Source organism: Somniosus microcephalus, chromosome 16 (genome assembly GCF_052327205.1).
Source record: "Somniosus microcephalus isolate GS21.2 chromosome 16, FLI_Smic_1.0, whole genome shotgun sequence".
In the NCBI taxonomy this organism is placed as follows: Eukaryota; Metazoa; Chordata; class Chondrichthyes; order Squaliformes; family Somniosidae; genus Somniosus; species Somniosus microcephalus.
Genome location: NC_141002.1, coordinates 23,364,092 through 23,376,885, shown reverse-complemented (window position 1 = coordinate 23,376,885; position 12,794 = coordinate 23,364,092). Strand labels below are relative to the sequence as shown.

The 12,794-nt window shown below is 42.7% G+C and overlaps 1 protein-coding gene across 1 annotated transcript in view; it reads right to left on the bottom strand.

The window, feature by feature from the left end:
- Positions 1-1,148: 1,148 nt before the first annotated feature.
- The window catches only part of pdzrn4 (PDZ domain containing ring finger 4), a 547,764-nt gene continuing 536,118 nt past the window's right edge, over positions 1,149-12,794 (bottom strand). The window contains exons 11-12 of the mRNA XM_086008682.1: positions 5,687-5,803; positions 1,149-3,345 (exon numbers count right to left, since the gene is read on the bottom strand). Coding sequence (XP_085864808.1) covers positions 1,804-3,345; positions 5,687-5,803 — 1,659 coding nt within the window. The 3' untranslated portion in view covers positions 1,149-1,803. The remainder of the gene's footprint in view (positions 3,346-5,686; positions 5,804-12,794) is intronic.

Genomic DNA, 12,794 nt, shown 5'->3' with positions numbered 1-12,794 from the left:
TGTGAAGGCCCTAGAGAAGGTGTAAAGGAGATTCACTAGAATGGTACCAGGGATGCAGGACTTCAGTTACGTGGAGAGACTAGAGAAGCTGAGGTTGTTCTCCTTAGAGCAGAGAAGGTTAAGGGGAGATTTAACAGAGCTGTTCAAAATTATGAAATGTTTTGATAGAGTAAATAATGTAAAACTGTTTCCAGTGGCAGAAGGGTCGGTAACCAGAGGACACAGATTTAAGGTGATTGGCAAAGGAACTGGAAGTGACATGAGAATTCTTTTCACACAGCGAGTAGTTGTGATCTGGAATGCACTGCCTGAATGGGTGGTGAAAGCAGATTCAGTAATAACTTTCAAAAGCAAATTGGATAAATCCTTGAAGGGAAAAAATTGCAAGGCTATGGGGATAGGGCAGGGGAGTGGGACTGTTTGGATAGCTCTTTCAACAGAGCTCCTTAAAATTGCTCAGATAAATGCTGCAGGCTTCCACTTGCCACACGCCATCTCTCAACCCAAATAAAGACTCAAAACTACCCTGTTGGATGTTCCAAGTTGCCAGGCAGCTGCTCAAGACATATAAGAATGCTAAAGGCAATTGCTTGGATCCATGCTCCAACTTCTCCAAGCCAGTGCACAAACTGCACACCAGATGCTCAAAGGGTTCTTGGATTGCAGTTCATTGTCACCCTCACCCTGCCACAAATACTTCCACTTGAAGGAACACACTCCCACGCCTGCCAGCAACCATTTTGTTTGGACTGGGATTTGGCGTAATTTGTTTCTGAGCTAGCACAGTCAAAGCATCTGACCTCAGGATGGGTGGCTTGTTTCCACGAGAGATGAGAATGCCAGTCCGTCTTCTTTGCCCGCTTAAAATATCTATTATATACAGACCGACCTTGTTCTCATGTCAAAGAAGATGCATATGCGGGTGTGATTGGTAATTTAAAATCCAGCACACGGAGATTAGCAAAAAAGCATGACACCTCTGGAAAATTCAGTTGCTAAAAATTTAATAGAAATACTATTGATTGTAGCTGTGGTCTTTAAAATAACAGTTCTCCCGAGGCCAGTTAAGTCTGTTCAATGTCAACAGGAAGATATTTGTAATGAGTGCAGGGAAAGATTTTACAATAACATTTACTCTGCAATCTGTATTTCTTCAAATATAAGCAATAATTTATTTTTTCATCTTCACAATAACCACATATTTACCTGACTACAGCATCGATTCCACTAGAGTACGAGTCACTCATCCACCTACACTTTACTTGGACAATACACTTTTAATTTACAGTCTAATTGTACAATACATGGCTGAACAAATGTGAAAGTTAAACGCTCAGATGTTAATAGTTTATGCTCCACTTGGCAGCAGAGAAAGTAAAGTGATGTAAAAGCTAGCACTGCAATGCATGTGGACAAGTATGCAAAGCTACTGGGGTTTGGCAACATAATTATAGTTTTAATAACATAAACATACATTACAAAAGAAACCTGTGTAATGATTAATGGACTTGTAATAAAGTCAGATTCTTAAGTTACAATAGGCATAGTATAATATGAAATATGGCTCCTTTTTTTTTTACAAATAACTGGATTGAAGATCATGGTATGGATGATGGGAAGTTGCAACCTACAGACAAAGGTACCACAAATTGTAATACATTTTGTAAAAGTGATCAGCAACTGCTTGTAAAAACCATAATTACATTAGAAGCAGTTCTCAGATAGAAAAAGTGACATGCCACATTTAACGAGGCAATTGTATTCTACCTCAAATGGGTAGTGTCCTTATAAAAAGAGTCCCTTTCACACAGTAGTAACCGACAGGAAGGAATTGTAGATTCTTGTGCCATCGGGAGACTTGGCACCATGTGTCATTAGTTCTTGGATTGTCATCCAGTTGTCAAAGATTTTCTTGTTGCGCTTTCTCATCATTTTTCTGTGGCTCAGTTCAATTATGTTGACTTCCTTTTTCCCTTCGCCGCCGCTCTGGGGGTTCTCCCTGAGGCACTCCAACCGGCTGCGCATCATGAGCTCCCTCCGTCTCCGCTGCTCCTTGGCTCGCACCACGTGTTGCTTTCGCTCTTCCTTGCTCCAGTAACGGCCGGTCTTCATCTCGCTCATGGCGTCGTCGTCTGTGGTCATGCCGCAGCGCTCCTCTTTGATCTTTAAGGCACGTTCCTTGAGCAGGCGGTCCCGCACGGGCCGCTTTGTGATGTACCGAGTCCCGTCGCTGCGGATCTTCACCTTCCACTCCATCTTGGACTCGGCCGTGGCTTTCTGAGAGTCTTTGCACATGCTCACCAGGCTGAGTTGGCTGTTGGCGTACTCTACCGCAGATTTCTGTTGGATGAGCTGCATGTAGCTCTGGTAGTGCCTCGCGTGAGCGGGTATGTTGACGTGCCTGTACGGAGAGCTGTGGTACGGCGACAGATAAGGGATGTGCTGGGCGCTGCTGCCGTCTTTCTCCTGGTCTCCAGACTTGCTCCCCTCCGTCACGTTCTCCGTGTCTTCTCCGGGCACGGCCGTTTCCGGTGTCTCCGAGGAGCTGCTTACAGCAGGGCTGGCCTCTCTACTGTTCTGCCTGGACAAAACCTGAGCAGTTTCGATAGAGCTTCTCAGGTTCTTCTTGTTGGTGATGCTGACGATTCGCTGGAGTGAGTTGTCTGGTGACTGGTCCACGGTTAAGGGAGTGCTGCGGCAGCTCTCTGCGGTATTGTAGGCACTGGAGCTATCTTTGTCCGATTTCTCGGGGTGCTCCATGATGTCAGCCAGCTTTCCCCTTTGCGTGTCTATGCTGGTGTTGTAGTCCCTGAACCCACTGCCATGGATTGACCACACATCTCCATACTCCTCCCTCACTTTCTGAAGCTGGTGTGCCTGCATGATATTCTGGCACTCCAGTTCAATGTTCCTCAGTTCCTCATTGAGGATCTCCAGCTCCCGATCCACCACCTCTTGTTGCCTCCTGCCACATTCTATTGTGCTCGTGGAATAGTAAAGGTCAAACTGGCTTCGATTGCTCATCTTGCACTTCAGCTCCAGAAGCTCCTTGAACCTCTCACATTCTTCATCCTGAGTGCCAACAAAATCCGAGTCATTATATTCCCCCGACACAAAGCTCTCATTGCACTGAAGCTCGCTGCTGCCCAAAGTGTCCTGGCTGTAGCCCAGCTCCCGCTGGCTTTGCAGCGAGGTGCTGTTCTGCTCCTCTCCCAGTATCTCCTGCTCGGAACTCTCATCATTCCTCACGCTCTCGTCCGTACGGCCTAGCCCACTGTCCTTCTCGTGGTTATTGGAAGAGGTGGTTGCAGTGTCTGTTGTTCCACCATCTTCTTCGTGCTTTTTCTGTGTTGATAAAAAAAAATACATTCAGACGCAGAAAGTACCAGTTGCTTTGAACAACCACTTGCGTTTATGTAGCCCCTTTAAAATAGAAAAACATCCCAAGGCACTCAACAGCAAAAAATGGACACAGCACCAAAGAAGGAAACTAGGAGGGGTGACCAACAGCTTGGCCAAAGAGGTGGGTTTTAAGGAGGTTCTTAAAGGAAGAGGGAAAAGACTGGACAAGTGCTTGTCAGGAGCAGCAGCTCTTGGTAGACATGTTAGGGTTTAGCATCCTACTTGTAACAGAGATTTACTAGAATGGTACCGGGGATGAGGGACTTCAGTTATGTGGAGAGACTAGAGAAGCTGGGGTTGTTCTCCTTAGAGCAGAGAAAGTTAAAGGAAGATTTAAGAGGTGTTCAAAATCATGAAATGTTTTGATAGAGTAAATAAGGAGAAACTGTTTCCACTGGCAGGCGGCTCAGTAACCAGAGGACACAGATTTAAGGTAATTGGCAAAAGAGCCAGAGGTGAGATGTGGAGATTTTTTTTATGTAGCCAGTTATTATGATTTGGAATGCAGTACCTGAAAGGGCGGTGGAACCAGATTCTATTGTAACTTTCAAAGGGAATTGGATAAATACTTGTAGGGAGAAAATTGCAGGGCTATGGGGAAAGAGCAGAGGGGCGGGACTAATTTGATAGCTCTTTCCGGCACAGGCACAATGGGCCAAATGGCCTCCTTCTGTGCTACTAGATTCTATGTTAGACAGTACTCAATGTTAGTAGATTTGAGAATCTTCCATTAGTCCTTGTGCTGTCTGTGTGTCACATACTTTCTTTGATTTATATCTCTGATGAGGTGAAAACCAGGTCTTTTTGTACTAGGACTTGGTATGTAAATGGGCTTTCCTGTTCTGTGGTTAAGCAGTAATCCTCATCTGAAAAACACTATGAATGAGACTGTCAGTTAGTGCTGGGGGCAGATTTGTACTCTAGAAAATCTTGCTTGCGATATGTTGCCAATTCTTGCTTGGTATATAGTAGAGAACTGGGAAAAATGGCATGAGAATAGGCCAGAAAGGTGCTCAGCAAAGTGAGTGTGGCAGCCTCCACCCAGTTATTCGAGGTGGACTTCTAGAGTATGATGGGATGTGCCACTGTTCAGCCATTTGCTTGGTATGAACCCAGGTGAAGCCTGAATCTTTTGAAGAGTAGGTTGGATACCAGTCTGAGGTAACAACTTCCTGTTTGAGATTGGTCCAGTTGGCCCCATCATACTAGCAACCTTCACCGTTGGTATTCCTTTCAAGAGTACAAGAAACGTCTGCTTGGATGCAGACCAAATGATAATCAGACAAGTAAACTGGTTTCAAGTGATCAGGGGAGTCTTATCAGTGTTAGGTTTTATTAGGCATTACTTCCAGTTGGAGAGCAAATCCAACACCATTAGGAACTGCGATGGGCGATCAGAATAGTTGTGGACATCTGTTTACTGGCTTCCGAGTTGATTTTCATTGTGGCAAGGTAAAGCACCAACCAGAAAACAGGACATCGAGGGATAGATGATCCAATTCTGTCAATGTTAGTTGCCAGATAGGGAAACATCAACAGCAGATGGCGGCTGGTAATCTGTTGCTTAAAGAACCATTCCCTCCTTGAGGAGTACTTTTGTCTATTAGGCTTTGAAAATTCAAAATCTTGTTTGCGATATGTTGCCAATTCTTGCTTGGAATATAGTAGAGAACTGGGAAAATGACATGAGAATTGGCCAGAAAGGTGCTCAGCAAAGTGAGTGTGACAGCCTCCACCCAGTTATTCGAGGTGGACTTCTAGAGTACAAATCTGCCTCAACACTAACTGACAGTCTCAAAAGGACAGCTGTCATAGCAAATGCAAACTTCTCACTGATGCAGCAAGGATTGCTTTTCTGAGTTTAGGGTTAAAGTACATCATTGGTGCGGAATGGAGAGACTATACTCTGCATCTAACCTGTACTGTTCAACTCGGACACTGGGCTCCTGAAATGAAGTGTTCCATCTCATGGGAGTTATGTTAAGGAAAAAACTTTCCAAAAAGGAATAATAGGTCCTTCTCAACAAAATCATGACCATGAGTTGGCAAAAGTACGTTGACTATTTGCTCTGTTAAGAATGATTCAGATAGTTGATACAACAGGATTGTCAGAAACATGTTGGTCTGAAGGGCAGAAATGTTTGTTAAAATGAATACCATTTAGAGCAAGGTTGAGAGCTGTTTTACTATAAATATCTCTACTGCTGGCACTTCAATGAAAGTGTAAGTATCATAAAATATAACTGATGACAAATGGCAGATGCTCGTCTGTCTTGAATGTTACCTGCTCAAGGCCAGTAGCTGTAAACTGCATCGCTTGATTGTGTTGCTCTTCCAACATATCCATATGTAGCTCATCGAGAAAATCATTGCGGTCATCATCAAGCCATCCCTCATCCAACTGACAGAAATATTAGAGAAGGCAAGATGTTACAAAACAATCACCAAACAGTACAAGTCTCCACTAAGAATCAGCAAATCTAAGCTGAATGAAGAAATGCTAAATGGATGCTTGCGAGGTTCAAAATATATTGTTTCCAAGAATTCTTTTGTTGGATTTGTCGTGTTTAGAACTATATTGTGTAATTGCATCTGTGTCCATCAGAGGGAGCTATTCATAGTTGTAACACAGTCATTCATTTGGTAAATTCTTCGCTGATGTGTAAGTCTACAAGTCAGAGGACGAGGAGTAAGAGGCAGCCATGTTATAAAGGAGTGATATTCCTTCAATTTTATTCCAAACGAGTTCCACACACAACATTGGTGGAGGATCAATAAAAGCAACTGCAACGGGTACGTGTGGTGTGTAATGGATATTCAAAAGGTGCGTAACACGGGAGGCTTGTTGGTTTAGTATAAGAGGAAATGTAGAATAGAAAGTCGGTTGACAGACAGGAAACAAAGAGTTTGGGTAAATGGGTGTTGCTCAGATTGGAGGACAGATGGAAATGGTGTATCCCTGGGATCAGCACTGGGTCTATTTTTGTTCTCCGTATAACACCTGAATCGGGCTGGGACCAGGGTCCTAGCGGAAAGGATAAATAGGGTCACAAGGACTTTAAACTAGTAAATGGGGGGGGGGGGCTCAGGTGGAAAAGGTAGTATAAATAATAATGTTAAAGCAAATGAAAAGGAAGAGAGTAGAGTATAGTCAAAAATTGTGTTAGGCACTACAGGTAAAGGGAAAACTAAAATATGTAAAATAATTAAATCAGGAGAGAGAAATTAGAAATGTATGAGAAAAACAACATTAGAGCAGAAGAACAGGTGTGTGGCCCAAATAAATGTTCTTTATACAAACGCATGGAATATAAGGAACAAATTGAATGAATTGCAGACGCAAATCCAACTTAGAGGGTACGACATGGTAGCCATTCCTGAGACACTGCTGCAAGACCGTCCTGACTGGGAACTGAATATACTAGATTATAAGGTCCACAGGAAGGATAGGGGTAGTGGGGGAGGAGTAGCATTAGCGATTAAGGATGAAATAACTTCTATGATAAGAGATGATATAACGAGAGATAAGCAGGCAGTGGAGACTTTATGGGTAGAATTAAGAAATAGAAAAGGATTTTAGACTGTAGTAAGAGTTGTGTATAGGCCCCTGGTAGCAGCTGTGAAGTGGCAGAATGTATTAATGCAGATATTAGACAAACACGTAGTAAAAGCAGAGTGGCTTTAGTGGGGGATTTTAACTTCCATATAGATTGGGATAAGCAGGCGAGCTCTTGTCAGAAAGGTAACACATTTCTTGAGTGTGTTCAGGATAGTTTTCTGCAACAATATGTCCTAGAACCAACAAGGGGGCAGGCCAGATTAATTTAATTAATGAGTAATCAGCCAGATTTAACAACCTAACGGTGCATGAACATTTATCTAATAGCGACCATAGATCGAGTTCAATGTTGTGTTTGAAAGGGAGAAACGCGAAACAGCTATAATTCTAGATTAAGGTAAGGCTGACTTCAACAGGATGAGATAGCGAGTGTCCACAGTAAACTGGGCAAATCTGTTAATGGATAAAACAACAGAAGATCAGTGGGAGGTGTTCAAAAAAGAATTTAATGTGATACAGAACCAGTTTATAACTTTAAGGGGCAAGAGCTCTGTTTGCCAGAAAAACAGCCATGGACGACTAAAGAGACGGCATAAAACTAAAGGAAAATGCATACAAGAATGCAAAAAATAGCACAGAATAGAATGGAAGAGAGACAAAGAACAGCAAAGGGTGACAAAACTGATAGTAAGAGCTACTAAAAGTATGAAAAGAAAAGGATATAAAAACACAAAAAAAATCTACAATATTAGGAAAAAGCAGGTGGTTTAGAGCAATGTGGGTCCCTTAAAAATTGATAATGACAATATAAATGAAAATAAGGAAATGGCGGACATGTTAAATAATTACTTTATGTCAGCATTTACAGCAGAGGAAGAAGATAGCATGCGGCCATCCCAAACTAATATTGAATCAGGGACAGGGACTCAACAAAATTATCAGCAAGTTAACAGTAATAATGAAAATAATTGCACTAAAAAGTGACAAATCCCCAGGACCAGATGGTTTTCATCCCAGGGTGTTAAAGGAAGTAGGTGAGAACATTGCAGATGCCCTAACTATGATCTTCCAAAGTTCTCTCGATTCAGGAACCGTTCCTTTAGATTGCAAAATTTCACGTGTTACTCTGCTATTTAAGAAAGGTGAGAGAGGGAAACCAGGGAATTATAGACCAGTTAGCCTCACATCTGTTGTCGGGAAATTACTAGAGTCTATAATTAAGGATGGAGTGATTGAACACCTTGAAAATTTTCAGCTGATCAGAGAGAGCCAGCGTGGATTTGTAATGGGCAGGTCATGACTGACGAACCTGATTGAACTTTTTGAAGAGGTGACTAAAGTAGTGGATAGGGGAATGTCTATCGATGTTATTTATATGGACTTCCAGAAGGCATTTGATAAAGTCTTTCATAAGAGACTGTTAGCTAAAGTTGAAGCTCATGGAATTGAGGGCAAATTATTGACCTGGTTAGGAGATTGGCTGAGTGACAGGAGACGGAGAATAGGGATAATGGGTAGGTACTCTAATTGGCAGGATATGACTAGTGGCATCCCACAGGGTTGGGGCCTCAACTATTCAGTAGAGAGAGCCACATGTCCAAATTTGGCGATGACATAAAGATAGGTGGCGTAGCAGTGTAGGTGTAAGCATAAAATTACAGAGAGATTTTAATCGATTAAGTGAATGGACAAAACTGTGGCAAATGGATTTCAATATAGGCAAGTGTGAGGCCATCCACTTTGGACCAAAAAACGATAGATGAGAGTACTTTGTAAATGGTGAAAAGCTACAAACAGTGGGGATCCAGGTACATAGATCATTAAAATGTCATGAACAGGTACAAAACATAATCAAAAAGGCTAATGGAATGCTGGTCTTTATATCTGGAAGACTAGAATACAAAGGGTTAGAAGTCATGCTCTAGCTATACAAAACCCTGGTTAGACCACACCTGGTGTCCTATCTTCAGTTCTGGGCACCACACCTTAGGAAGGATATATTGGCTCTGGAGGGAGTGCAGTGTAGATTTACTGGAATGATACCTGGACTCCAAGGGTTAGAAAGATGAGGAGAGATTACACAAACTAGGGTTGTATTCCCTGGAATTTAGAAGATTAAGGGGTGATTTTATCGAAGTTTTCAAGATAGTAAGGGGAACTGATAGGGTAGATAGAGAGAAACTATTTCCGCTGGTTGGGGAATCTAGGATTAGGGGACATAGCCTAAAAATTAGAGCCAGACCTTCCAGGGGTGAAGTTAGGAAACACTTCTACACACATAGGGTGATAGAAGTTTGGAACTCTATTTTGCAAACAGCAGTTGATGCTAGGTTAATTGTTAATTTTAAATCTGAGATTGATAGATTTCTGTTAACCAAAAGTATTAAGGGATATGGGGCAAAGGCAGGTATATGGAGTTAGGTCATAGATCAGCCATGATCTCATTGAATGGTGGAACAGGCTGGAGGGGCTAAATGGCCTACTCATGTTCCTATGTATAGATAGATGATTTGGACTTGAAAATAGGGAGTATCATCTTGAAATTTCCAGATGACGCAAAGTATGGGTTGTTTGGCAAACAGCGAGCTCGACCATAATTCTTCAGGTTGGCGGAATGGGCAGACTCAATTTAATGTGGAGAAGTCTGAGGTAATATATTTTGGATGAATAAAAAGTATACACTAAATGGAAAGACACTGAAGGATGAACAGAGACACCTAGGGCTTCAAATATATAATACCCTGAAAGTATGAGTGCAGGTAGATGAAGCCATAACAAAGGCCAACAGCATTTTGGGTTTCATAAAAAGTGATTTCACAGTACAGATGTAATGATAAATTTGTATACGGCATTGGTTAGGCTGTTTTGAGAGTTTTGGGCAACCTATTATAGGAAAGACATTAAAGGCATAGAGAGTATACAATGTAAATTCACCAGGATGATACCAGGGATGTGAAACTATAGTTATGAGGAGAGACTTAAAATATTGGGACTATTTATACTGGAGCAGATTTAATGGAGGTTTTCCAAGTTACACGGGGTTTAGATAGAGTGAATAGGGAAAGAATACTCCCTCTGGTTGGAGAGTCAGTGACAAGGGATCATCAATTTAAAACTGTCACTGAGATGGGTTCGGAGAAATTTCTATATGTCAAGGGTTTTTGGAGCGTGCTATTATTTGCCACAGGGATGTGAGCATTGATTCTTCTCAGAGAAAATTGGATAAATATTTGAAGCGGAGGAAGATACAGGGCCATGGGGAAAGCGTGGGCAAGTGAAATTAGTTTATTCCAGCAAAGAGCCATGAGACACAATGGGCCGCATGGCCTCTTCCTATGCTGTAAACTGCTACGGGTTTAGGTGCAAATATTGCACAAAGAATCAGTTCAAAAATTCCTTGAATATTTATCATCGGGGCTTTATCAGAACCAATCCTACCTTCATTCAATTCTGACCTTTCCTCAGTTGTGATTTACTGGCCAACGAGGTTCAAAAGGGCCGAGATTCAGAAATATTGAATCCAGTGGAAAAAGAGTGCAGTGAAATGCAAGGAATCTTTGACAAAGTCAAAAGAAAGCAGTTCTGCTTTATTCCTTACTTTGTTCCAACCAGGAATCACTTTGAGAACTTCAGGTGAAAGATGGGAAGTTCCAGTGGATACACAGTTGAATGATTCACTGCTGAGAAGATGAACTGTGTCTGTTAAAAGGGACAGTTAAAGTCACAAGGAAATAGCGTCATTGCCAAGGCTTTCAGAAAAACGTGGGCTTGGATTATCTGCATCAGAGACATGGGGAGGGGAGGTGGGAGGAAAGGATGCAGGGGAAGGAGGAGGGAGATGAGAGTTAGGGGAATGGGAGAGAGAGAGGTGGGGAATGTGAAGGGAAGGAAATTTGGGGGAAGGAGATGGGAGGCAGGGATGAGGGGGAGATGGCAGGGAGTGGAGATGGGAGGATTGGATGGGAGTGAGTGAGGGATGAGGGGGAGATGGCAGGGAGTGGAGATGGGAGGATCGGTTGGGAGTGAGTGAGGGATGAGGGGGAGATGGCAGGGAGTGGAGATGGGAGGATCGGTTGGGAGTGAGTGAGGGATGAGGGGGAGATGGCAGGGAGTGGAGATGGGAGGATCGGTTGGGAGTGAGTGTGGGATGAGGGGATGATGGCAGGGAGTGGAGGTGGGAGGATCGGATGGGAGTGAGTGAGGGATGAGGGGACGATGGCAGGGAGTGGAGATGGGAGGATCGGTTGGGAGTGAGTGAGGGATGAGGGGACGATGGCAGGGAGTGGAGATGGGAGGATTGGATGGGAGTGAGGGAGATGGCTTTGTTGGAAAATCCAAACTTAATCAATCAGAGGCAAATAAAAAAAATGGAGAATGTTTTGAGCTAAACAGAAATTATTAGATACTGAACAAAAGTATTCCAGTAGACCAACTGGTACTGATGTATCCTGGGAATCTGCACATGCTGTTACGACTGTAAAATCTGCCTTCCTCTATCACAGTCTCAGCTCTGGGCAAAACCATGAACCCTTCAAGTAAAAACTTTATTTCAGAAAGCATTTTGAATGATTTGTGAGTAGAGGATAATACAGCACCACCTAGTGTTGTGACAGGTATGTGTTGACATCTCAACACTGGAATTCCCATAGGAACCATTAATGTGGCAGCTTTCAATGGAACACACATTTGTACAAAATTGTACTGATTAATTCTGCAAATTACTGTGTGTATTTCTTTGTGTGTCTCCAGTTTATTTTAAGACTAATGGATGTCAAATTGTGAAACACAACAAATAGAGCAACGCCAATTCCTGGAAACAAGATACTACGGAGGGCCCACGTACATTAGCGGTATTTGCTTGAGCGAAAAGCTCTTTAAGGGAGGCCATCCACTAAATAGATTACTGGCCCCTTTCCTCCACCCTTCATTGCCCCATCTCTTGCCTTCAAGGCCTAAATAATGCATCAGGCATTTTTATTGGAAGCCCCAAAAAGTTGGGTCCTGGCCCTGCCGCTCTCCAAGCACATCATGTTGACCTTGTATTATGGGGCGAAGTTAGGAGTCCCAGGGACGTAACCAGTGCTGGAACCACCAAGTAGTTCAGCCAAGGCAACAAGCCGTTGCTACTGCTGCAAGCTCCTTGTAACCAGAAAGATTGAACATCGCCAAACAAACCTAGACTTGCCTTTAACAGTTTCCATAACTTGAGAAAGTACAAATGCAAGAAGTTTGAAGTTCCAAATAAACGAGTAGAGAATTTTCCAATGAGCAATAAATGCGATTTAATGCTCCAAACCCTGCCCAGTCAGTCACAGCGTGTGTTAGCCTTAGTCCGTTACCTCCTCACACTGGGTTTCTCCATTGAGTAATACAAGGGAATATTCAGTGGTAATGGTATCCTCATGTATAGAATACAAAATGCCTAGGCATGGTAAAGCCATGAGGTTTAGAGGGAACACTCAAGTATCATTCAAAACCTAATCTTAAATTACAGCCCCCAATTTGAGCATCTATTATTTTCTATTTTATTTTGACATTCACAATATGCTTTTGTAATTACTGCAGGTTTCATTTGTGGTTCTTTATAGGGAGGAATACGTGACAAAAAAAATTCCCCTTAACGAATGAAAAAAGATTCAAGGCAACGCTTCTGGTGTAGGCTTAATCACAAGTGTCTGCTGTGAGAGGTTTGAAATTCCTTCTGTGCCATCACTAATGCTAGCCACTATCCATGGAGACCAAGGGGAATTGTCCAATCCCATAGGTACCTGCCTTTGCTGAGTGGTAGCACTCTCGCCTCTGAGGAAGAAGGTTGTGGGTTCAAGCCCCACTC